Source organism: Schistocerca cancellata, chromosome 10, assembly GCF_023864275.1.
Source record: "Schistocerca cancellata isolate TAMUIC-IGC-003103 chromosome 10, iqSchCanc2.1, whole genome shotgun sequence".
Classification (NCBI taxonomy): Eukaryota; Metazoa; Arthropoda; class Insecta; order Orthoptera; family Acrididae; genus Schistocerca; species Schistocerca cancellata.
This window is the reverse complement of record NC_064635.1, coordinates 145,916,243-145,943,973: the sequence shown is the minus strand read 5'-3', so window position 1 is coordinate 145,943,973 and position 27,731 is coordinate 145,916,243. Positions and strand designations below refer to the sequence as shown.

At 44.5% G+C, this 27,731-nt stretch overlaps 1 protein-coding gene across 4 annotated transcripts in view; it reads left to right on the top strand.

Moving 5' to 3' along the window:
• The window catches only part of LOC126106401 (uncharacterized), a 294,375-nt gene that overhangs the window by 234,770 nt on the left and 31,874 nt on the right, over window positions 1-27,731 (top strand). For all 4 annotated transcript variants that reach the window (XM_049912671.1, XM_049912669.1, XM_049912672.1 and 1 more), the window contains exons 8-9: window positions 2,964-3,136; window positions 19,757-19,912. In XM_049912671.1, the coding sequence (XP_049768628.1) occupies window positions 2,964-3,136; window positions 19,757-19,912 (329 nt within the window). The remainder of the gene's footprint in view (window positions 1-2,963; window positions 3,137-19,756; window positions 19,913-27,731) is intronic.

The following is a 27,731-nucleotide window of genomic DNA, read 5'->3' as shown; positions in this document are numbered from 1 at the left end:
TCGTCATTCCGCTCTAGGATGCCTCCTGGGTACTTTGCGACAGTTACTGTTTTTGGGGACGAAGTAGTGAAGGCAGCAGAGGATCAAATAGGTAAAAAGACGAGGGCTAATAGAAATCCTTGGGTAACAGAAGAAATATTGAATTTAATTGATGAAAGGAGAAAATATAAAAATGCAGTAAATGAAGCAGGCAAAAAGGAATACAAACGTCTCAAAAATGATATCGACAGGAAGTGCAAAATGGCTAAGCAGGGATGGCTAGAGGACAAATGTAAGTATGTAGAGGCTTGTCTCACTAGGGGTAAGATGGATACTGCCTACAGGAAAATTAAAGAGACCTTTGGAGAGAAGAGAACCACTTGTATGAATATCAAGAGCTCAGATGGCAACCCAGTTCTAAGCAAAGAAGGGAAGGCAGAAAGGTGGAAGGAGTATATAGAGGGTTTATACAAGGGCGATGTACTTGAGGACAATATTATGGAAATGGAAGAGGATGTAGATGAAGACGAAATGGGAGATAAGATACTGCGTGAAGAGTCTGACAGAGCACTGAAAGACCTGAGTCGAAACAAGGCCCCGGGAGTAGACAACATTCCATTTGAACTACTGATGCCCTCGGGAGAGCCAGACATGAAAAAACTCTACCATCTGGTGAGCACGATGTATGAGACAGGCGAAATACCCTCAGACTTCAAGAATAATATAATAATTCCAATCCCAAAGAAAGCAGATGTTGACAGATGTGAAAATTACCGAACTATCAGTTTAATAAGTCACAGCTGCAAAATACTAACGCGAGTTCTTTACAGACGAATGGAAAAACTGGTAGAAGCCGACCTCGGGGAAGATCAGTTTGGATTCCGTAGAAATGTTGGAACACGTGAGGCAATACTGACCTTACGACTTATCTTAGAAGAAAGATTAAGGAAAGGCAAACCTACATTTCTAGCATTTGTAGACTTAGAGAAAGCTTTTGACAATGTTGACTGGAATACTCTCTTTCAAATTCTGAAGGTGGCAGGAGTAAAATACAGGGAGCGAAAGGCTATTTACAGTTTGTACAGAAGCCAGATGGCAGTTATAAGAGTCGAGGGGCATGAAAGGGAAGCAGTGGTTGGGAAAGGAGTAAGACAGGGTTGTAGCCTCTCCCCGATGTTATTCAATCTGTATATTGAGCAAGCAGTAAAGGAAACAAAAGAAAAATTCGGAGTAGGTATTAAAATTCATGGAGAAGAAGTAAAAACTTTGAGGTTCGCCGATGACATTGTAATTCTGTCAGAGACAGCAAAGGACTTGGAAGAGCAGTTGAACGGAATGGACAGTGTCTTGAAAGGAGGATATAAGATGAACATCAACAAAAGCAAAACGAGGATAATGGAATGTAGTCAAATTAAGTCGGGTGATGCTGAGGGAATTAGATTAGGAATTGAGACACTTAAAGTAGTAAGGGAGTTTTGCTATTTAGGGAGTAAAATAACCGATGATGGTCGAAGTAGAGAGGGTATAAAATGTAGACTGGCAATAGCAAGGAAAGCGTTTCTCAAGAAGAGGAATTTGTTAACATCGAGTATAGATTTAAGTGTCAGGAAGTCGTTTCTGAAAGTATTTGTATGGAGTGTAGCCATGTATGGAAGTGAAACATGGACGATAACTAGTTTGGACAAGAAGAGAATAGAAGCTTTCGAAATGTGGTGCTACAGAAGAATGCTGAAGATAAGGTGGGTAGATCACGTAACTAATGAGGAGGTATTGAATAGGATTGGGGAGAAGAGAAGTTTGTGGCACAACTTGACTAGAAGAAGGGATCGTTTGGTAGGACATGTTTTGAGGCATCAAGGGATCACAAATTTAGCATTGGAGGGCAGTGTGGAGGGTAAAAATCGTAGAGGGAGATCAAGAGATGAATACACTAAGCAGATTCAGAAGGATGTAGGTTGCAGTAGATACTGGGAGATGAAGAAGCTTGCACAGGATAGAGTAGCATGGAGAGCTGCATCAAACCAGTCTCAGGACTGAAGACCACAACAACAACAACTGTTTTTGGTGAATTTTCACCAATAACGTAATCGAACAGTAACAAACCCAAGTATGCTAACATTGTCAAACAGGGATCTGCGATTTGTTGTAAATTTTTTACTTGTGTGAGGGACTGAAAACTCACGAAATCAAGATCGCACGTGATATCTTCTTTATTCGAATGGATTACTAGTTTCGGCTAACAGTCTAGTCATCCTCAGATCATAAAATATTCTTCATTAGTGTTGGTGCCATTACGGCTTCACACATCAATAAAATCTTCCTTGAAATGACAACATCCATGCAGCTTTTCATCATCTTGACCAGTGTCACTGAACGATGGTCGTAAAACTGGAAGTGCACATTAATGCCGAGAAATGGCAGTGAAAAAAAAGAACAATATTTGTATGTGGAACTATTCACTAAAATGTTTACATGTAAAAGACATCGTCTTACCAAAGATGCTATGCCGTTAAAACTTCATAAATGACACAATCAGTATTTACGTCATGTCGTAACACAGATGATCATATATACTTTGCCGTAACGTCTTACATTTAAGAAAGATTTCAACAATGTGATAAGCAGTAATGACACCAAACTAATCAAGGTTTTGTGATCTGAAGATGGCTCGACTGTCAGCCGAAACTAGTAACGCATCCAAATAAAAAAGATGTCATGTGCGATCGTGACTTCATGGGTTTTCTTCACTCGCTAATATAAAAAATATCTCTTCGCCTGTTATCGGAGTGGGTTGCATTTATTTACTTTCGCTCTCAGCTGCCAGTGCGTGGACCAATCGTAGATCCTCCACAGGTCTTCCTCCATTTCGCATTATTCTTCCTTTCTCCTGGATTACCTTTTTTTGTCTTGCTTGGATATTGCACTCCCATACGAATACCAGGCTTGTGTGTTTGTAATGTCTGTTTTGTGTGTGCTGGAGGCAGCCTACGGCCTGACAGAAGCGGCCCCGTGTGTGCTCAACTCTGAGAGGACGACCAAGAAGCAGACGACTGTGGGTAAGCCCTTACCCAACACCAGCGTCAAAGTCGTCGACGTGGAAACCTCGCGCGTTCTGGGACCTAACCAGCCTGGAGAAATAGTCACCAAGGGACCTCAGGTATGTCAGATTTATTCTGCACTAGCTCAGCGCCTTCTACACTGTATGGTTTGCACAGATGTCTTTTTGTGCTTTTTAATCGAGTTTTTATGTTGTTAACAAACTGCAATATCTTCTAAACTTTTCATGCTGATTAAGGCCATAGAAGCATGGTCATTTCCGAATGTACTTCGGACCAGAAACGATTCTGTTAGCTGGGGTCGCAGCTCTTTGTTAACCCTCCCTGTTGAGTTCTTCTGGTGATATTTCCATAGAAACTTGCATTTCCTAACACATATTTCTTTAGAAGTCAGGTACAAATTTTCGTAGATTTAGCTTTAAAAGTATTTTAATATAAAGAAATACTTTCATAAAAATTTTCAACCTGTACTTCACCCCTTAAGGGTTGAATTTCTTAACAGACTGAAACATGTACGTTTTTACTTCCAGCCGAGAAGTCCAATACCACTTTTCATAGATGTAGCTTTAAAAACGCTATAGTAGTACTTTAATAACTTATTTTCAAGACAAACTTTCATCCACTATTGTACTCCTTTACTGGTTGAATTTCCAGAAATGATGAAGCGTGTTTTCTCGAAAAAAAAAAAAATTCTGGCAAGGGAACCTAACACAACTGTCGTATTTCTAACTTCAAAATTGCCTTAATAGCGACGTGTTTTCAGAAAACCTTTTAGCCCCTACTTCACCCCCTTAGCAGTGGAATTTCGAACAATACCTTACTATGCGATGCCTACAGTATAAGATCAACAGCCTCTCAAAATTTCAACCTCAGCAGTTTTGGGCTGTGCGATGATGAGGTAGTGGATCAGTCAGGCCCTGTTTCACCCCCTTAGGGGCTAAATTTCGAAAACCACTGAAACACGTCATTTTTTATTTCTAACGAAAAAGTCAAATTAATGGATTCATAGACTTAGCTTTAAAAATGCTTTCCTAATGAGATATTTTCATAAAACATTTCAGCCCCTATTTCACCCCCATTAGGATGAATTTTTCTACAATTTCAGCCTGTTCTTTTCTGTGCAACCGAGAAGTCAAATACCCATTTTCATAGATGTGGCTTAAAAAATGCTTTAGTACTTGTTCAATAACGATTTATTTTTTAAAAAATTCTGCCACTATTTCCCCTTAAAGGGGTTAAATTTCCAAGAACTCTGAAACACGAATTTCTTTGTTTCTGACCGAGAAACCAATTACCAAACTTCGTAATTCTAACTTGAAAAGTGGTTTAATAGTGACGTTCTCCTTTCTTAAAGGATTTTTCGGAATTCCACCCAAAAGGGGGTGAAATCGGGCATGAAAAGTTTTTTGGGAGAAGGTCACTATTAAACCACTTTTCAAGTGGTCTACAGTACAAGATCAACATCTTCTCCAAATTTCAATCTTCTGTCCTTAGCGGTTTGGGCTGGGCAATGATAAGTCAGTTAGTCAGTTAGTCAGTCAGGATATTTCGTTATATACAGGGTGATTACAATTAAACTTTCAAACCGCTGTATAAATAACGTCTCTGGTCTGAATGACGACAAATTGCAACGAAATATTGTCGGGGTAGGGGAAAAACGTATGGCAGAAGAAAAATAAATAGTTACAAAATGCAGCAACAGATGGCACTGTAAGCATCATAATTTAACAGTGGTCGACTACAAATGACAAATGAACCATACAACAATGCCTAAGTTTGACGTTTGCTGTTAAATGAACTGTGCTAGTGTGCATGGCCGTACAACGTTATTTAACCCATCCACCACGGCAAGGTCATATCACATGAGATGGGAAAAATGGGTTTTTAATAGCCCTGACGCTAAAAACCGCATAAAAAGCATCACTCACATCCGTTTTTAATTGTCCTGGCGCCAAAAACCGCATAAAAAGCATCAATCAAAATCAAATGGAATTAAAATTTCCGCGTGACTGGCGCAAAACACGTTCAATATGCTGTCTATCGTTTTCTGCAACAAGCGAAAATCTAGGAACAGCATGTTCTAGAACTTATCTAAATGTTTCTGGGGCCACGTCCAGAACGTGCTGTGCAATGCGTGCTTTCAATGCTGCTAAGTTTGCAAACGGATAGCCCCACAGCCAGAAGTCACACGGACTAAGATCAGGTGATCGGGACGGCCAGGCTGTAGGGAAATTTCGGCTGATAATTCTAGCATTTCCGAAATGGCGCTTCAGCAGCTGCTTAGCTGGATTTGCAATGTGTGGAGGTGCGCCACCTTGCATAAAAATGATCCCGTCCACATATCCACGCTGTCGGAGAGCTGGATGACGTGGTTGCGCTAAAGACACTCATAGCTCTTACCAGTGACGGTACAGGTAACAGGACCGGAAGCACCTGTCTCTTCGAAAAAATATGGCCGCATGATAAATGATGCCGTAAACTCGCACCAAACAGTGACCTTTTCAGGAGGAAGTGGTACTGGCTGACTTGCGTGTAGATTTTCCGTTGCCCATATTCGACAATTCTGTGTACTGACATATTCCGTCAGATGGAATTGGGCATCGTCTGTGCACAAAATCTTCCACGGCCAGTCATTGTCCATTTCCATGCGAGCAAGAAATTCTAAAGCAAAGGTATCTGTTGCTCGCAGGTCAACGGGAAGCAACTAGTGCACGTAGCTAATTTTGAATGGATAGCAAAGAAGCATGCTTCGTAGGATTCTTTGCACTGTGCTCACGTGTATGTCCAATGTTCGAGCAATTCTCCGTGGACTAAACGTTTGCACATCAGCGGTCGTCTCCTCCTGCATTGCTGTAGCCACTGCTGTCACTGACGTCGAATCAATTCGTTTCCTCCCCCTATCAGGTTGCACACCAAAATAACCCGTCTTTTAGAATTTTCTCCAGACCCACGGCAGTCATCGGATCAATGCGTTTTTCAAACCCTTCAGTGTCCGTTACTTCTGCAGAGCGACGTACGCACAGTCATCATTCTTATAACACACCTTTACAAGCAGAGCGCGATCCTGCGTTGAGACAGTCATAGCGAACGTCGCAGACGCGAAAGGAGGAAAAGCCGCGTACCCGGTGTGTTTATACCAACATCACTGGTTCGTGCGCATGCCAGGTCACCCCCACCCTCACCTACCTTGGCCTCACCATTGACCGTCACCTCACCTGGATACCTCATCTCCGCTCCATCCAATCCAAAGCCCACAACCGCCTCCGACTCTTCAAACTCCTCTCTGGCCGGACATGGGGGTTGCACCCCTCTACCATCCTCCACACCTACAAATCCTTAATCCGTCCCATCCTCTGTTATGCCAGTCCTGCCTGGATATCTGCCCCCCCCCCCAAAATTCTATCAGTCCCTCCAGATCCTTGAGCGTCATGCACTCCGCCTCGCCTTCCGTATCCGCCTCCCGTCCCCCACGCGGATCCTCTACGATCTCATTCCTTTCCCCCATCTGCTCCTATTCCTCGAACATATCCGCATCCTCTACACCTCCCGCCGTCTTGAACCCCCTCACCCCCTGGTTGCTCCTCTCCTCTCCCATCCCTGCCCCCTGCCACGTCTTCACCGTTGTGTCCCCCCTACCCTCCATCTCTACACCCTCCATCTCCTTTCCAAAGGTGGCTTCCGTCAACTCCCCCTCCCGGACGATGCCCTCTCTCCCTCCATTTATCCTTCCTATCAACTCTGATCCTCACTCCCCCTCCTTTCCTCCGTCCTTTCCCTTGGCTCCCTCTTCCCCGCCCCCCCCTTCCGTCCTGTTTTCTCCCCACTAAACCTCTCCCTACCTCCCTTCTCCCCCCCAGTCCTTTTGTATTCCCCTCCTCTGCCTACCCCACTCCCTGTCACGTCTGCCCCCCACCCCTCTTATGGGTCCTCATCCTCCATCAGCTCCTTTCCCGGTTCCCCCCTTCGCTCTTACTCTCCTTTCCCCCCTTTTTTGTTTTCCCATCTTCTGTCCAGTTTCCCCCCACCTGCTCTCGACTGTGGTACGTCACATTTGCCAACTTTTTAGTGCAGTGTTCCAGTGACTATTCAGTGTTGTTTGTCTTTCTCGTGTTGCGAAGAGAAACCATGCTGTCGCTAGGTGTGAATTTTATGTATTTTGCGAACAGAATCCAGACTGTCGCCGTGTTTTTTAATTGTCTGTCTATTGTTTTCCCTGTCTGCTTCGTATGTATTTTTATTAGCATCATCATCCCTCTGTTGATTGTTTTAAGTTCCACGATTTCTTTTCGCCATGTTACTCTTTAAGTCTCCGATTTTATCGCCTGTTTTTTATTATTTGTTCTCTTGATCTTTGTCACAAAATCTGTAGGCTGCAGAGCGGCATACTAAGCTGCTGCCAGCCCGCCCCCTTTGGGGGGAATTGAAATTCAATAAAGAAGAAAGAAAAAAAAAAACATGCCAGGTGTTTTCATTTACGTATTCTGACAAATCCAGCGCCATCAATTGATCAATTTTCACACTATTTTTTTTCTTCTGTCATATATTTTCCCTCTTCTCCGATAATATTCCGTTGCAGTTTGACGTCATTCTGGCCAGTGGTGTTATTTCTACAGCGTTTTGAAAGCTTAACTTTAATAATAATCACCCTGTATATCGAGATTTTTGTTACATAAAATTACGACGAAATACTCCAAAATATCGAAAATCAGGGAGTAGGGAAGTGTAACGAATGAGTCATGCATCAACAGGCAGAAATGGTTACTGCGGGGCACTTCTGATAAGTATACTCTCAGGTGACAAAAGTCGTGGGATGGCAATATGCACATATACAGATGGCGGTAGTATCGCCTACACAAGGTATAAAAGGGCAATCGACTGGCGGACTCAAGTAATTCGTGTGTAAAGGTTTCCGACGTGATGATGGCCGCACGACGGTAATTAACAGACTTTGTGTTGTGTTTGCCGAAGCGCCAACACCATGTTACTAGAGGAGGCCGAAATGCAAGCGTTTTAGCTCACGCAGGCTGGCGTGAGAAGGGAAGAACTATACTGATGTGAGGTCTGGAACATGACAAGGAATTAGAATTCAGAAAGCGGACGTAATTGGTTTGATAACTTTAATCCATTAATGATGAACGTCGCTCTTGACGGTACATGATTCACAATATTATCTGTTCGGAATACTTATAGTAACTGAATATGGCGCCTTGCTAGGTCGTAGCAAATGACGTAGCTGAAGGCTATGCTAAACTGTCGTCTCTGCAAATGAGAGGGTATGTAGACAGTGAACCATCGCTAGCAAAGTCGGCTGTACAACTGGGCCGAGTGCTAGGGAGTCTCTGTAGACTAGCCCTGCCGTTTGGCGGCGCTCGGTCTGCAATCACTGAAAGTGGCGACACGCGCGTCCGACGTATACTAACGGACCGCGGCCGATTTAAAGGCTACCACCTAGCAAGTGTGGTGACTGGCAATGACACCACACTTTGAACGCCGAATCATTGTCGGAGCTAAACGCATGGGACATTCCATTTTGGAAATGGTTAGGGTATTCAATATTTCTAGATCCACAGCGTCAAGAGTGCGCCGAGAGTACCAAATTTCAGCATTACCTCTCACCACGGGCAACGCAGTGGCCGACGACCTTCACTTAACGATCGAGAGCCGTGCCTTCTGCGTAGAGTTGTCAGTGCTTACAGATAAGCAGCACTGTGTGAAATAGCCCAGAAATCAGTGTGGGACGTAAGACAATGGGCCGAAATTTTGCGTTAATGAGCTATGGCAGCACACAACCAATGCGATTGCCTTTGCTGCACGACATCGCCTGCAGCCCCTCTTCTACCATCATAACCATATCGGTTGCACCCTAGACCACTGGAAAACCGTGGCCTGGTCAGTGCCGACTTCAGTCGGTAAGAGATGATGGTAAGGTACGACCACGGCGTAGGACCCACGATGCCACCGACGCAAGTTGTCAACAAGGCACTGTGGCCTACGGGGTATCGTCTCAGTTGTGCGACTGGATTCGTGATTTCCTGTCAGGAAGGTTGCAGTTCGTAGTAATAGACGGCAAATCATCGAGTAAAACTGAAGTGATATCAGGTGTTCCCCAGGGAAGCGTCCTGGGACCTCTGCTGTTCCTGATCTATATAAATGACCTGGGTGACAATCTGAGCAGTTCTCTTAGGTTGTTCGCAGATGATGCTCTAATTTACCGTCTAGTAAGGTCAACCGAAGACCAGTATCAGTTGCAAAGCGATTTAGAAAAGATTGCTGTATGGTGTGACATGTGGCAGTTGACGCTAAATAACGAAAAGTGTGAGGTGATCCACATGAGTTCCAAAAGAAATCCGTTGGAATTCGATTACTCGATAAATAGTACAATTCTCAACGCTGTCAATTCAACTAAGTACCTGGGTGTTAAAATTACGAACAACTTCAGTTGGAAAGACCACATAGATAATATTGTGGGGAAGGCGAGCCGAAGGTATTTAGTAATTGCGAATGCGTTACGGAGATGATAGATAAACTCCAGTGGAAGACTCTGCAGGAGAGACGCTCAGTACCTCTGTAAGGGCTTTTGTTAAAGTTTCGAGAACATACCTTCACCGAAGAGTCAAGCAGTATATTGCTCCCTCCTACGTATATCTCGCGAAGAGACCATGAGGATAAAATCAGAGAGATTAGAGCCCACACAGAAGCATACCGACAATCCTTCTTTCCACGAACAATACGAGACTGGAATAGAAGGGAGAACCGATAGAGGTACTCAGGGTACCCTCCACCACACACCGTCAGGTGGCTTGCGGAGTATGGATGTAGATGTAGATGTAGAAGATTGCGTTTCATTGGCAGGACAATTAGAAGATGCAACAAGTCCACTAAAGGGACAGGTTACACTACACTCGTTCGTCCTCTGTTAGAATATTGCTGCGCGGTGTGGGATCCTTATCAGGTGGGATTGACGGAGGACATCGAAAGGGTGCAAAAAAGGGCAGCTCGTTTTGTATTATCACGTAATAGGGGAGAGAGTGTGGCAGATATGAGACGCGAGTTGGGATGGAAGTCATTAAAGCAAAGACGTTTTTCGTAGCGGCGAGATCTATTTACGAAATTTCAGTCACCAACTTTCTCTTCCGAATGCGAAAATATTTCGTTGAGCCCAACCTACATAGGTAGGAATGATCATCAAAATAAAATAAGAGAAATCAGAGCTCGAACAGAAAGGTTTAGGTGTTCGTTTTTCCCGCGCGCTGTTCGGGAGTGGAATGGTAGGGAGATAGTATGATTGTGGTTCGATGAACCCTCTGCCAAGCGCTTAAATGTCAATTGCAGAGTAATCATGTAGATGTAGATGTAGATGTAGATGTAGATGTAGATGCAAGTTGGTGGTGGCTCCATAGTGGTGTGAGCTGTGTTTATATGGAACTGACTGGGTTCTGCGGCCCAACAGAACCGATCTAACTGGAAATGGTTATGTTTGAGTACTAGGAGACCATTTTTCGCCATTCATAGACTTCATGTTCCAAAACTTGTCACCGGGCCACAATTATTCGTGATTAGTTTGAAGAACGTTCTGGACAATTCCAGCGAATGATTTGGCCACCCAGATCACATGGCATGAATCCCATTCATGAGACATAATCGAGAAGTCAGTTTTTGCAGAGAGTGCTGCACTGGCAACAGTACGGACAGGTATAGAGGTAGCACGGCTCATTGTTTCTGCAAGGGACTTCCAGCTACAGGGTGGCGCACGAAATGTGTTACCCTTTTGTTTTTGAATGTAAACTTTATTGTCAATACAATCTGAAAGGAACATACACTACAATGAAGAGCTGTCCATGGAGATATGTTCTAAGTCAGCACATGCTCAATAGTTCACCATTTCGTTTCATAACTTCCTTCAAACGAACACTGAAGTTAGTGATTACCCTACGGCACATGTAATTTCACTGCAAGCTTGAAGAATAAGTCTTCTGAGCTCCATTAAATCACGTGGACGTTTCGGGCAAATTTTTTCCTTTAGGTATCCCCAAAGAAAAAAGTCACATGGATTGAGGTCTGGACTACTGGGGGGCCAATGTTGTCCGTCATTGAAGCGACCTGGAAACCTGAGTGAAATGATCCACATGTAGAAATGCTCGTGTTTGCACTATGTGGCCCTACTCAATCTTGCATCAACCACTGCGTGTTGAAGGGCAAGGCAGTAGCAAGAAGCTATGGAATGAAGCTACTGCGAAGCATGCTCAAATAACGCTCGCTGTTCACAGTTTCTTCGAAGAAAAAGGGTCCAATAAGTCCGTGACTGGAAATTGTTGCCCACGCTGTAATCCTCGGAGCATAATGTTGTCGTTCATGAAGCCCTTGTGGGTTTTCAGTGGCCCAAAAGCGTACACTTTGTTTGTTAACCACACCCTCTAAATGAAAATGTGCCTCGTCTGAAAACCAAACGTTGTTGAGAGTTTCTTCCCTGTCCTCCGCCCACTGAGCAAACAGTAGTCTCTGCTGCTTGTGTTCTTCAGTGAGCTTCTGTGCACAGGTCATCTTGTATGGGTACATATGGAAGTCACTTTTAAAATGCGTTGAACGGAGCGTCTGGATATTCCCAGTTGCACTGCTGCCTTTCTACATGATTTCCTGGGACTTCTCTGTACAGCAACTCGTACCGCTTCAGTATTCTCCGGCGAACAAACAGGCTTAGGCCGAGGTCGCTTCGCTTCCAATACAGTTCCTTCCTGTACAAATTTATCGTACAACCTGTCCATGGTCTTCTTGCAAGGAACCCATCGTGTGTTAAACTGTCGTCGAAAACGCCTCTGAGTCACAACAAGGCTTTTCGTTTCATGAAAAAGTAACACAATTGCCGATCGTTGCTGTGTCGTCAGTCTTCCATTGTCAGCCATTGCTGCTTACTAGTCTCCTAGCGGCAGTACCGTGAATTACACGTCATTTCGTAGCTCATTTGTTTTTCGACGCTCTGCTGGTACTGCTGTAGAGATCCCAGCGGGATATGTAATGTGCGTCGTAAATTGTGAAACAAACGATCGGTAACACATTTCGTGCGCCACCCTCTGCTTGTTGAGTTCGTGCCCCTTCTAGTTGGTGAACTACGCCAGGCAGAAGGGGGTCCGATATGATATTAGGAGGCATCGCATGACTTTTGTCGCCTCAGTGTACTACGTAGGAGCCTTTTATGACTAATGCTAGTCTACTCCAGTTACTAGCAGTGATAAGTAATTGTCTTACTTTTTAAATACTCCCAGGGCATTGTCGATTGGATCAGCGAGCATCACAATCAAAAAACTTTATTTACTTTAGCCTGTACGCGCACTGTTGTTTTGGTTTAATTGCAACGGCGATATTATTGTTCACCTGGCAGAGTAGTCTACTCTCCTTGTGCAGAATTTCCTCTCTTGCATTCCGGCCCACACGCGTCTCCTATTTGTCCTTTTAGAAAACGGACAGTTTATCTCGTCTGGAAAAGTCGCGCCAGTCGCTCTCTCAGTGTCTAGAAAGTGCAACAAACGATGACCACACAAACGAACTTGTAATGTTTGCTAGTTTCAGAACTGCCGAGCTTCTTTTTTTAAAGTGATACATAGTACGTGAGTGAAGTCTTCAGTACATTGTCACTGGTTTCATACAAGAACTCGGCCCAGCCAGTGCTAATCTTAAGGTAGAGTTACTACGCTCACATACAATCACTCGTAATAGCCAGGTTATGGTGTCTAACCAAACTTGTTACCAGGAACATTACAAAACGATTTTTGGACAATATGGTTGTGGAGAGAAGCAGCGATTAGTATGATTAATCAATAATTCAAGAACAGTCTTAATCGCATTTATTATTGTTACAATACCGCCAACCGGTTTCAACCCGACGTAGGGGTCATCTTCAGGGCGTTTACACCATTGGTCGACTGCTGGTAGTGTCACTCCTGTCTACATAACGGCAGGAAACTATCGTCAGTTTATCAATAGTGGTGTCACTCCTGTCTACATAACGGCAGAAAACTATTGATGAACTGTTGATAGTTTCCTGCCGTTATGTAGACAAGAGTGACACCACCAGCAGTCGACCAATGGTGTAAACGCCCTGAAGATGACCCCTACGTCGGGTTGAAACCGGTTGGCGGTATAATAACAATAATAAATCCGATTAAGACTGTTCTTGAATTATAGATTACAAAACGGATTGTTTATGACAGAGAGCTCATTCAAATATTACACAACTCGATCCCTTCAAACATTCAGTTCTCGGTCCCGACTATCACAACACCCCACACGGATTTTTGCTAACTCAAAAGTCACAGTTTACAATCAAAAATCGAAATTCCTCGTGTTCTTCTCACACGTTCGCGTTCACTTTCCGACATTCCAGGGCCAAGTTTTACTCATAATTCTGCAAAATAATTACATTTATTCAGAGATCCCTACGTAGGCGTACGAACATGATGATGTATGAGCTCCGAACTTCATCTACACTTCACAAAGCAGCTTTTCAGTCCACTAAATACGCGCGAGCGTGCTGCCCTCTAAATGGGTGAGGAGCATCGTCGCCAGTCCGATGTCAGAATTAAAGCGCGCAATCCCGCGTCTTTTATTGTGAACCAATCACAACGTAACAGCTTTCATGAGAAATTTATTAAACGAACAAATGTATAAAACCCGCAAATAGCAAAATAACCACCTCTCTAAATAACTGACTGATTATAAGGTATGTCTTGTTTTGCCAGTACCATAAACTGGCTAGCTGCACTTTACAGATGTCTCCTCATGGTATGATTCACTCCCTGTCTGTCACGCTAGCGTCAACACAATTAACAGAAAACCTTACTCAGGACGGCCGGACGCGGGATTGAACCTTCATCCTCCCGAATGCGAGGCCAGTGTGCTGACCGCTGCGCCACCCCGCTCGCTCTCTTTCACGTTCAATATGTAATGAGTTTTTCATTTCTAGGGTTCCATTCGTCAGTCGGCAAATACTGGACTCATAGGATCACCTTGTTGTCCATCTGTCTGTCTGTGTACCTGTTCGACTGTTGCAAACCCTTTGTCTCAGGAACGAGTAGACGTATCAAGTTGAAATTTATGTCACGTATTAAGGTCTATAATCCCTTGGCGGTGAAAAAAGTAAAGGTTCCAAATCAATGCGATCAAAAGACACGGTCATTTATGTCACGTATTTTGATACTTGCAAAGTCATAGCGTAAAGAGAGCTTCTATTGCTCTAGAATCTCGAAATCTGGTGGAAAGCAAGATTACACTGTACATATAAAGGAAAACATCCAGAAAATATTCACACTGAAGAGCTAAAGAATCTGGTACATCTCCCTAATATCTTGTAGGGCCTCCACGAGCACGCAGAAGTGCTGCAACAGGACGTGGCATGGATTCCACTAATGTCTGAAGAAGTGCTGGAGCGAATTGACACCATGAATACTGCAGGGCTGCCCATAAATCCGTAAGAGTACGAGGGGTTGGAGATCTCTTCAGACAAGCACGTTCCAAGGCATCCCAAATATGCTCAATAATGTTCATCTAGCCGCCCGGTGTGGCCGAGCGGTTCTAGGCGCTTGTTCGGAACCGCGCGACAGCTACGGTTGCAGGTTCGAATCCTGTGTGTGATCTCCTTAGATTAGTTAGCTTTAATTAGTTCTGAGTTCTAGGGGACTCATGATCTCAGATGTTAAGCCCCATAGTGCTCAGAGCCATTTGAACCATATGAATGTTCATGTCTGGGGAGGATGGTGGCCATCGGAAGTGTTCAAACTCAGAAGAGTGTTCCTGGAGCCACTCTGTAGCAATTATAACGTGTGGGGAGTCGCATTGTCCTGCTGGAATTGCCCAAGTCCGTCGGAATGCACAATCCGTCGGAATACACAATGGAAATGAATCGATTCAGGTGATCAGACAGGATGCATACTTACGTGTCATATGTGAGAGAGGTATCTAGACGTATCAGTGGTCCAAACTGCACACGCCCCACACCATTACAGAGCCTCCACCAGCTTCAACAGTCCCCTGCTGACATGCAGTGTCCATGGATTCATGAGGTTGTCGCCATACCCATGCATGTCCATCCGCTCGATATAATTTGAAATGAGACTCGTCCGACCAGGCAACATCTTTCCAATTATCAATAGTCCAATGTTGGTGTTGGTGGGGACAGGCGACGCGTAAAGACATCGACGGTACACGAGTGGGCCTTCAGCTCGGAAAACAGATATCGATGATGCTTCGTTGAATGGTTCGCAGGCTGACACTTGCTCAAGGGTTGTGCTTCTGTCACGTTCAACGATTCTCTTTAGCCGTCTTTGGGCCCATTCTTGCAGGACCTTTTTCCGGCCGCAGCGATGTCGGAAATTTGATGTTTTACAGTATTCCTGATATTCACGGTGCACGCGTGATACTGGAAAGTCGCCACTTCATCGCTACCTGGGAGATGTTGTGTCCCATCCCTCGGGCGCCGACTATAATACAACGTTCAAACTCACTTAAATCTTGATAAAAGCAGTAACCAATCTAACAACTGCGCCAGACACTTGTTGTCTTATATGGGCGTTGTCAACCGCAGCGCCCTATTCCGCCTGTTTACATATCTCTGTATTTGAATACGCGTGCCTATACCAGTTGCCGTGGCGCTTCAGTGTAGTTTTGTAACGTCACATGAAAAAAGAAATTTATTTGTTATCACACTGACTGCCTCTCCGTCCGTCTGTTAAGCCCCCTTTTCTTATTTTGGCCTACACAAGGTATAATGAAAAGGTATCCGACGTGATTATGGGTGCACGACAGGAATGAGCAGACTCGGTATGCGGAATTTCCGTTTCGGAAATCGTTAGGGAATTCGATATTTCGAGATCCACGAGTCAATAGTGAACCGAGAATGCCAAATTTCAGGCTTTGCCTCTCACCACGGACAACATAGTGTCCGGAGGCCTTCACTAAATGACCGAAAGCACCGGCGTTTGCGTAAATTTGTCAGTGCTAACAGACAAGCAGCACAGCGTTAAATAACCTCATAAATCAGCGTGGGACGTACGACGAACGTATCGTTAGAACACTGCGCCGAAATTTGGCGTTATGGACTATAGCAGCGGACGACCGATGCGAGTGCTTTTCCTGATATCGACGTCGCCAGCAGCTCACCTCCTGGTCTCGTCGGACCCTAGGCGTCTGCAAAACCGTGGCCTGGTCAGATGAGTACCGATTTCAGCTGGTAACAGCTGATGCTACGGTTCGAGTGTGGTGCAGACACCACCGAGACATGGACCCAAATTGTCAACAAGGCACTGTACAAACTGATGGTGGCTACATGAAGATGTGGGCTGTATTTAGGAGTACGTGGAACGGACTGGGTCCTGAGGTCCAACTGAACCAATCACTCGGTCACTTGGAGACCATTTCCGGCCATTCACAGACTCCATGTTCCGCACAACGATGTCATGTCACCGGGCCGTAGTTGATAGCGGGTGGTTTCAAGAACATTATGCACAATTTGAGCGAAAGATTTGGCCACCCAGTCGCCCGACATGAATCTCATCGAACATGTATGGGACATAATCCAGAGGTCATTTCGTGCACCAAATTCTGCACCGACAACACTTTCGCAGAATTGTGGACGGCTATAGAGGCAGCATAGTTCAATATTTCTGCAAGGGACTATCAACGACTTGTTGAGTCCATGCAACAACAAAGTAATGTGAGAAACTAGAGGATTCTACAAAGCAGACATCATTCGAACAAAATTATGCTTACTATTCAGTAAATACACTGAAAAGCCAAAGAAACTGGTATAGGCATGCGTATTCAAATACAGAGATAGGTAAACAGGCAGAATACGGCGCTGCGGCGGACAACGCCTACATCAGACAACAAGTGTCTGGACCAGTTGATAGATCGGTCACTGCTGCCACAATGGCAGGTTACCAAGATTTACGTGAGTTTGAACTGGTGTTACAGTCAGTACCCGAGCGATGGGACACAGCATTTCAGAGGTAGCGATGAAGTGCGGATTTTCCCGTGCGACCATTTCACGAGTGTATCGTGGAAATCGGGAATCCGGCAAAATACCAAATCGCCGACATCGCTGCGACCGGAAAAAGATCTTGTAAGAATCAACGACGACAGAAGAGAATCGTTCAACACGACAGAATTGCAATCCTTACACAGATTGCTGCAGATCTCAATGCTGAGCCATCAAGAAGTCTCAGCCTGCGAACCATTCAACGAAACATCATCGATATGGGCTTTCGCATCCGAAGGCCCACTCGTGTACCCTTGATGACTGCACGATACAAAGCTTTACGCCTCGCCTGGGCCCGTCAAAATCGACATTCGACTGTTGACGACTGGAAACATGTTGCCTGGTCGGACGAGTCTCGTTTCGAATTGCATCGAACGGATGGTCGTGTAGGGGTATCGAGACAACCTCATGAATCCATGGATCCTGTATGTCAACAGGGAACTGTTGGAGCTGATGGAGGCTTTGTAATAGTGTGGAGTGTGTGCAGTTAGAGTGATATGGGACTCCTGATACGTCTAGATACGACTCTGACAGGTGACGAATACGTAAGCATCCTGTCTGATCACCTGCGTCCATTCATGTCCATTGTGCATTCCGACGGACTTGGGCAATTTCAGCAGGACAGTGCGACAGCCCACACGTTCAGAACTGCTACAGAGTGACTCAAGGAGCACTCTTCTGAGTTGAAACACTTCCGCTGGCCACCCAACTCCCCAGACATGAACATTATTGAGCATATGTGGGATGCCTTGCAACTTGCTGTTCAGAAGAGACAGCCCTGCAGGATTCATGGTGTTAATTCCCTCCAGACTTTAGTCGAGTCCATGCTACGTCGTGTTGCGGCACTTCTGCGTGTTCGCCGTGGCCCAACACGATATTAGGCAGGTGTACCAGTTTCTTTGGCTCTTCAGTGTAGTACAGCCGAACCTGGAAACATACTCCTATCGCGTCACCGGTAACAGCAAAAGTGATATACCGCTAGAGGAAGTCCGCATTTCACAATATTTTATTTTGAGAAGAATGAAAGTGTCACAGAGAATGTCTTTTTAACTCCTCGCTTGCAATGTCTCTCCACTGCCTTTAGTATTAACTCTTTGGCTTTTAATATTTTACATGTCTTATGGAATATTTATCCTTACATAGTAATTGGTTCATCGTCAGAATTTACCAAAAAAGTGAAAAATTAACACACTTATCGTAAGATGTGTGTAAGTAGAAAATGATGCACCGTTTACGCTACCCCAATGCTGTTTTCATTCAATACTTCATACTAATCATTTATTTATATAGCTTTACGGAGGGCGCTAGCAGCAGCATGTGTGTTCGGAACGTTAAAATCTGTTTTTCATGAATATTAACATTAATTTGCATCCCTTCAGGCGAAAAATTTTTATAAATAGGCTGTGTCCTAGAAGGTACTGTTTAACCCACTTTGGGTTGGGTTGTTTGGTGGAGGAGACCAGACAGCGAGGTCATCGGTCTCATCGGATTAGGGAAGGACCGGGAAGGAAGGCGGCCATGCCCTTTCAAAGGAACCATCCCGGCATTTGCCTGAAGCGATTTATGGAAATCACGGGAAACCTAAATCAGGATGGCCAGACACGGGATTGAACCGTCGTCCTCCCCAATGCGAGTCCACTGCGCCACCTCGCTCGGTTTAACCCACTTTCTGAACATGGAGGATGTCCAATTTCCTACCTGATGTCTACCAGTAATATGTTGAATACATTCATAGCAGACTACAGAACTTAAGTTTTTAGCATAGGGGTGAATATTCTACATGGTACTGTAATTATGAATTTCACAGTTTATTCAAAACTCATAATTACTTTTAACCACACATACCGCTACCAAGTACATATTCAGATGAATTTAATAATCATAATGTGCATTTAGAGGCTTCTGCAAGAGGTTTAGTTAACGATTTAGTTAACGACTGTATACAATATACATATCACACGTGTGTGTAGAATTAACACCTTTTTACTTTAGCTGTATGACCAATACGGTAATCTATCCTGCAGTACTGAGCGAAGGAATGAGAGGAAGAAAAGTAGGGTAGCAATACCGTTTTCAGATCAACACAGTGATAACAGATTTCTACTTCCATAGCTGCCATGAAGCTTCTTGATTGAGTTAATATAAAAGTTTTCTGAGTATAGTGTCATGGAGTTTCAATAATGTGTTTATTATCTCTGTTTCGGTACGCGTAAGTCATTTTTATTTATTTGGAATGGAATAATATTATTTCTCTTTGTAATAGTAAGCCTTAGAGTGTTTTCTGCGAACCAGTTTTAAAGATGGTTCCATTATTCTCCTTACTGTGTCTAGCCTGGATGTGTTTGGGTCCTTCTGCCATTGCACTTCTGTCAATCATCACAGCTTTTGAAGAACTGCCAAATATCTTTAGTAAGATATACATACAGGTGAAGAATAGGAGTTGACCTTCCTCGTTCCCCATGAAAGAACTGGGAAATATTATTATTTATAAGTGTTTATTCAAGCACAACTCATTTTTGCAAAGTCATTAACCATGTATGGATAATGGATAGAGAGAAAAGAAAATTAACTCACACGTGTAATTGCAAGAATAGTGTTTGAATGATAAATGTATTGTGCGTGACGATTTTACCTTTTGCATTACATTGCTCCACTTGCTATCATTTATTATCCGCTGGACGCACGTATGTTTCAGGTGATGCTGGGATACTACAACAACGCAAAAGCGACTGCAGAGACCCTCAGTGCCGACGGTTGGTTACGAACCGGGGACATCGGTTACTACGACGCAGACTCCGACTTTTACATTGTTGACAGGATAAAGGAGCTGATCAAGGTCAAGGGTTTCCAGGTATTATAATAATCATCATACCTTGTCTACTGTCTCAGTTAATTCTCTCACCTGTTACTCGTAAATCGATATCTACTCCACGTCCCTTCCTCGGTGTGTCCAAGACAGAAGCGGCCAAGCCGTACCATCTCGTCCAGGTTCTCCTGTTTCCCGATCGCCTGATCTTGCGGTCACGCTTGGTTGTCAGTTACCGTTGTAGCTTGAAAGTGCTGTGAGCGTCTCTTCGGCGTTGCTTAAGCAAAGTACGCCGTCTCTGTTAAAGAAAGGCTGTGTATAGTTGAAGCTTACATTCGCAATGGTTAATTGAAGACTCGTGAAACTTTTCATGAACAGTTCCTGAAATACAGTACTGAGATGTTCAGACCAGTGACGTTCTGCCTAGTTGTGATTCAGATTGAGCTCTGTAAGTGTTTACAGCCATTTCGCAGCAAATTACTGCTTGCCCCTCAAAAATCTGTCAGATGACTTACGCAACATTTAGATGTTAAACGTACACTCCGCGCCAGATATCTGAAAGCTACGCGAGTGTTGCTGTGTGACTGCTGGGTGGCCACTGCGCAAGCGCAGAGGTACTGTTCAGCACTAATACATATTGCTGGCCGGCCGGGGAGACCGAGCGGTTCTAGGCGCTACAGTCTGGAACCGCGCGACCGCTGCGGTCGAAGGTTTGAATCCTGCCTCGGGCATGAATGTGTGTGATGTCCTTAGGTTAGTTAGGTTTAAGTAGTTTTAAGTTCTAGGGGGCTGATGACCACAGCAGTTGTCCCATAGTGCTCAGAGCCATTTGAACCATTTTTTAACATATTGCTGCCTTCAGTTTGCCACGTGTTCCGTTGTGTGTTTTTCCAAGTTTGTATTACTAGTGAGCAGTGGCTTCAGACTGATATTAAGCCGCCTATTAGTACTCCAAAACTGAAAGGCAGGAAACTGAATACTCTGTCACGGGAGATTGTACATTACGTTTTAACGTTTGTGGAAGATGAGTCCACTGAGTTCCACAGAGAGCCCAAGTGGCCACTGGCGTTTCACATAGGATTAAAACGGAAAGCAGGCTTCGGTAGCTAGTGGAGGAAGGAAATTTGTAACTCTAAACGCAAAACAGCCATAGACACTGATATATTTATGGAATATAGACATATTAAAAACTTGAATACAATGTATTATAGTTCGTTATGAACCGGCTTTCGGCTTCTTAGGCTGTCGTCAGATAACTTAATGTTGAGCAGATAGTCCACACAGCTTCAGCGAAAATTCGTAGCTGTAAAAATCTCAGATATCTTTGTACAACATTCTTTGTAGAGCTATGAATTGTCGCTTAATGTTGAGCAGATAGTCCACACAACTTCAGCGTGAATTCATAGCTCTAAAAATGTCAGATATCTTTGTACACCATTCTTTGTACAGCTATGAATTGTCGCTGAAGCTGTGTGGACTATCTGTTCAACATTAAGTTATCTGACGATGACCTAAGAAGCCGAAAGCCGGTTCATAATGAACTAATAAATATTATTGTGGAACGTTAATACGTTGTTCAAAATGGTTCAGATGGCTCTGAGCACTATGGGACTCAACATCTGAGGTCATCAGTCCCCTAGACTTAGAACTACTTAAACCTAAGGACATCACAGCCATCCATGCCCGAGGCAGGATTCGAACCTGCGACCGTAGCAGCAGCGCGGTTCCGGCTGGAGCGCCTAGAACCGCTCGGCTACCGCGGCCGGCTTAATACGTTGTATTCAGGTTATTAATATTGATATATTTGTTGAGGCCATGGTTAGATAAAGTGCTTACAATTTTTATTTGACCGATAAACGGGTGCTTACAGTGAAAAGAATGAAACGGGTGTCGAAAGAAGCTGTATATTTTGAAAGTAGCAGCACTACTGTAATTTGGTTTTCTGCTGAAAAAAAAATCAAGCAGGATCATACCGTCAGGGAGAAATGACATGCGAGAGAAAAGAAGTGCGTATTTGAAGCAATTAAAAAATTAGGGCGGAAAACAGACATTGTTTACGTTGATGAAACTTTCATTTTATCATCACATATAAGTGGGCCATCATGGGACGATAATACGAGCCACGGTCCCCTCAAACCAGTATCAAAGGACAACGCCTAATAATAATTCGTGCAGGTGGTGCAAATGGCCTTATTGCTAATACATTTGTCTTGTGGAAGTGAAATCAAGGAATGGGAAATTACCACCGCCACATGAACCAACAAAATTACGAAAAGTGGTTGACAGAAAATGTAATTCCCAATTTAAAATCTAACTCTGTATTAATCTTCGACAATGCTGCTTATCACAACGTTAAATATAAACAAAGCTCCAACGTCCAATTGAATTAAGGATAATATCAGTAAGTGGATGACAAAGGAAGGTATCCCAGTCTCGGATGACATGCTGTAACCTGTTCTGTACGGGCCCGTTCGAAGAACCAAGCCAAGGAACATCGAGTATTCCTTCGATAAGATTTAAGAAATTGCTGGTCACGTTGCTTTACGCCTTCCTCCTTACCACCCGAAATTAAACGCAGTAGCTAATATTTGCTCTATTGTGAAAGGTCGGGTAGCTTCTAAGAACGTTTTCTACAACGTAACATACAGGGTTAGTCGAGAGGAGAGGTACATGCTTTGACGGGCGATACTACTGGTGATTCCGAACAAAAAACTTCTAATAAACATATGCCCTTTTCTTAACTGTCTCCGGGTAAACCAATGAAAACAACTAGGAATAGGAAAGGTGCAGGTGACGGTAAATTAAGATACTGTTATGTTATGGTTTGTTTAATTGTATACGTTTCCTCACAGTCCATCGTCAGCTGCAACGGATGTTGCTGCCCTTGTAGACAGGTGTTGTGTCGCCGATCGGAGCTCAGTTTTGGATTCCTTTACGTGGGCACAAGCATGTAAAATACGAGCGAGAAGGTCCTCTCTTGTGTCCACTCTGCGTTTGTAGACGTTGGTCTTCAGCCACCCCCACAAACACTAATCCAATGGGGTAAGATCGGGTGTCCTCGGTGGCCAAGCAACGACTCCACGGCGACCGATCCAATGACCAGGGTACGTCGTGTTTAGAAACGGAATGTGTAGGAGCTCCGTCATGCTGAAATTACATACGATCACGTGCTGCCAAAGGGACGTCGTCCAGATATTCTGGTAACACATTTCGTAGAAACTCAGGATACCGTGTCCCAGTAAGACAATCTAAAACAACTGGACCGATGAGTTGTTCATCAATAATACCGCACCACACGCGGTCTCAGAAACGTCGTTGAAAATTCTTTTCCAAGGTAGCGTGCACATTTTCATTTGCCCATACACGAGGGTTGCGCGTGTTATTAATTTTCCGTTGCGGGTAAATGTTAACTCGTCAGTGAACAGAATAGGTGGAATTAATCGCTCATTGGCAATGATCCATTGACATAATTCTTGCCGGGCGGCAGCATCTCCTTCATGCATATGTTGTGCACTCTGCCGATGAAAGCGATACACTGTGTGTATCACTCGTGTTTGTGGAATACCAAGTTGGGCAGCAATTCTTCTGGAGATAGTAGTAGGGTTGCGTTGCAATGCTTGAAGAATATTGTCAACTTCATTAACAGTTTGTTGTACGGGACGTTCAGAGACAATATTTCCGCTGGGAAGCGTACCACGCTCACGGAATCCGTGAACCCCCCTGCTAAACACCCTGCTATCTGGCACTCCGCGATTCGGAAGTCGTTGTTGGTACTCTCGCACAGAAGCTCTGGAATTCCCATTGGACAAACCATAGACAAACAGCTTGTCAGAATACTCTGCATGTGTGCAGATCCGTGGCATTTTCACTGCATTCGTTGCTAACGTAACAACATTGTAGTACCACGCACTACGACAAACACTGTTGGACTGAGACCTGAGGTAAGCAACTGCACCATGCACAAGTGAACTGCGTACTGACATGGTTAGTAAGGACGACGTTCCTAGCTGTTTTCATTGGTTTACCCGGAAACGATTAAGAAAAGGGTATATGTTTATTTTGGAGGTTTTGTTCAGAAATGGCTCTGAGCACTATGGGTCTTAACATCTGAGGTCATCAGTCCCCTATAACTTAGAACTACTTACACCTAACCAACCTAAGGACATCACTCACATCCATTCCCGAAGCAGGATTCGAACCTGCGACCGAAGCGGTCGCGCGGTTCCAGACTGAAGCGTCTAGAACCGATCGGCCACAGCGGCCGGCTTTTGTTCAGAATCACCACAAGTATCGCCCCTCAATCCATGTACCTTTCCTACTGACTCACCATGTATGTGAAACATTTGCCGGAGGAGAAATATAATTTAACGGCTAAATAAAATTGCATTTTATTGTGCGAACACGTTAAAAAAATTGATCGAGAAAACAAGCAGCTAGAAATCTCTTTCGACGATGAAATACGAGGTGCATTCAAGTTCTAAGGCCTCCGATTTTTTTTCTGACTAACTACTCACCCAAAATCGATGAAACTGGCGTTACTTCTTGACGTAATCGCCCTGCAGACGTACACATTTTTCACAACGCTGACGCCATGATTCCATGGCAGCAGCGAAGGCCTCTTTAGGAGTCTGTTTTGACCACTGGAATATCGCTGAGGCAATAGCAGCACGGCTGGTGAATGTGCGGCCACGGAGAGTGTCTTTAATTGTTATAAAAAGCAAAAAGTCACTAGGAGCCAGGTAAGGTGAGTAGGGAGCATGAGGAATCACTTCAAAGTTGTTATCACGAAGAAACTGTTGCGTAACGTTAGCTCGATGTGCGGGTGCTTTGTCTTGGTGAAACAACACACGGGCAGCCCTTCCCGGACGTTTTTGTTGCAGTGCAGGAAGGAATTTGTTCTTCAAAACATTTTCGTTGGATGCACCTGTTACCGTAGTGCCCTTTGGAACGCAATGGGTAAGTATTACGCCCTCGCTGTCCCAGAACATGGACACCATCATTTTTTCAGCACTGGCGGTTACCCGAAATTTTTTTGGTGGCGGTGAATCCGTGTGCTTCCATTGAGCTGACTGGTGCTTTGTTTCTGGATTGAAAACTGGCATCCACGTCTCATCCATTGTCACAACCGACGAAAAGAAAGTCCCATTCATGCTGTCGTTGCGTGTCAACATTGCTTGGCAACATGCCACACCGGCAGCCGTGTGGTCGTCCGTCAGCATTCGTGGCACCCACCTGGATGACACTTTTCGCATTTTCAGGTCATCATGCAGGATCTTGTGCACAGAAGCCACAGAAATGCCAACTCTGGAGGCGATCTGTTCAACAGTCATTCCGCGATCCCCCGAAACAATTCTCTCCACTTTCTCGATCATGTCGTCAGACCGGCTTGTGCGAGCCTGAGGTTGTTTCGGTTTGTTATCACACGATGTTCTGCCTTCATTAAACTGTCGCACCCACGAACGCACTTTCAACACATCCATAACTCCATCACCACATGTCTCCTTCAACTGTCGATGAATTTCAATTGGTTTCATTCTACGCAAATTCAGAAAACGAATGATTGCACACTGTTCAAGTAAGGAAAACGTCGCCATTTTAAGTATTTAAAACAGTTCTCGCCGCTGGCGGTAAAATTCCATCTACCGTACGGTGCTGCCATCTCTGGAACGTATTGACAATGAACGCGGCCTCATTTTAAAACAATGCGCATGTTTCTATCTCTTTCCAGTCCGGAGAAAAAAAATCGGAGGCCTTAGAACTTGAATGCACCTCGTACATAGGTAGCGCAGATAGTGATTACGGTGGTTGTCACTCTGAATGTGACGGAGAATTTGAAGGAGCAACCGCGCTACCTCGTAGTGATTCAAGGGGAGTAGTCCTAGTGAGTGTTTGGTGTTGATCAGTGTGCATACGCTTGTCCTGAGATGCGCAGCTGATCTCTTCGTTACGTTACCCATGCTAGTCATTCTGCACTCGGTGGTGTGCGTACTGTAAGACCTCCAGAATACACAGCATAAGATTATTTGACTTGTCGCTCTAACGAAGGAGGCGAGTGTCAGCAATATGTCTCGTGGTCTTATCGTGGTGTGTTTATCTTCTGCCGTTAGGTCAGACGATAGAAATGCCACTTGCACACTTAGAGTAGCAGATTTATTAAAATAATGACAAGCATAAAAATTACTTAACTTGGTTCTGGATGCTATTTGCAATTGACAATCTGAAGTACCTTTGGTATTGGTACGTTAATCTTATTCTCACATATATCTCTGATACTTGACAAAAGTGCCTATACATTTATCTTCATGGCTATATACAGGAATATGGTAATCTTACTATGCGCAGACTGAAACTTCATTATAGACTGGTACAGACAAATGCAGACTGGTACAGACAGGCGCAGATAAATGCAGACTCGTACAGACTAATGCAGACTCTGACTAATCGGAGGTCTGTACACTCGTTATAATACCTCGTGCATTCAGGTATCACTGCGCGAGTGTGATCCACGAGGAGAAAAGGTTCTACGTTAGCACCAAACTCATTGGCTGCGTTACATATTAATATGCGGATCGGCGGAAGCAGAATTTGGTCCGTCTCTACGGCAGCGCCATCTCGTAGTGCGCAGACGAGCGCTGCGCCTGCGCTGTTGTGCTTAGCGGGGCGCGCTCTAGTGGGAAAGTTGTGTACGCGCTGACTACGCGGAACTATGTACACAATAGTTCCTCACCGCCTTTCGTGAACTCGGGCATTACTTCCAGCTGAAAGCAGAACTGGGACTCGACTGACAAAGCGATGTCCTGCCACTTCTCTGTCCAGCGTTATCGTTGGGCGTACTTTCTGTTGCTGTGTCAAATGAAGCCAGGAAGATTGTTTCCGTGCTGACAGCCTGCGGTGCTCAGGAAATCGTCGCATTGACAGAGTTGATGCATGTGTTACTGCAGATAAGCAAATTTCCAGACTCATTGGATGTGACGTGTCTGTACAATTGTATGTTACCGAGCGAAAATATAGTTAAGAACCAAAGCATTACGACCACCTACATACAGTGTGTTGGTCCGCCTCTCGAACACAATATAACAGCGATATTGTGTGGTGTGGATTCTACAAGACGTTGGTATGTATCTTGAGGCGTGTACCACCAGATGTGTAGGCTCACATTGCACAGTTTCTGTTAAACTACTTGTTAGTTGTTTGTGGGCGTGGAGTTAGCTTCCAATATCGCCCCATATGTGGCCCACTGGTCTCCTGTGAGGGTAATCTGGTGACCACGAAATCAATGCGAGTTTACTACCATGTTCGCCAGACCATTGTAGCAAGATTCTGGCTTCATAACGTGGGCTGTTGTCCTGCTGGAAGATGCCATCGTCTTCAGAAAGAGTAATGGACAAAAGGATTCAGGTGATCCATAGTAATGTTCACGTAGTACGCAGCTGCCACGCTGCCTTCGATTGCTACCACAGGTCCCATGCAACCCCAGATGAATGTCCCCCATAGCGTAATAGGCTCGCCAGACAAAAATTTTGTCACCCCAGTTATCTTTTGCTTTCGGGCGCAGAAACGACTAAGGTCGTTCGCGCTGATGAATCGTTGAGTCTTCATAGACGATGCAGTGATCGACTTACGTGCCTAACCAAATGTGGACGGCCTCTGCGTGAGCGTAAGGCATCTGCGATCAGTGAGACACTTGCATTTTAAGCGGACATTGTACGTATACCTGGATAAACGTAAGGACGTGACAGACTGGCAAAAAGTGGCAACTGAGTTTGGGTGTTCCCATGGTCATACTGTGTGCGAAGTTGCTGCATTCGTTGGTGTTTCGCGGCTGAGTATTCAGTGTGTCTACAAGGAGGTGTGTAATACATAA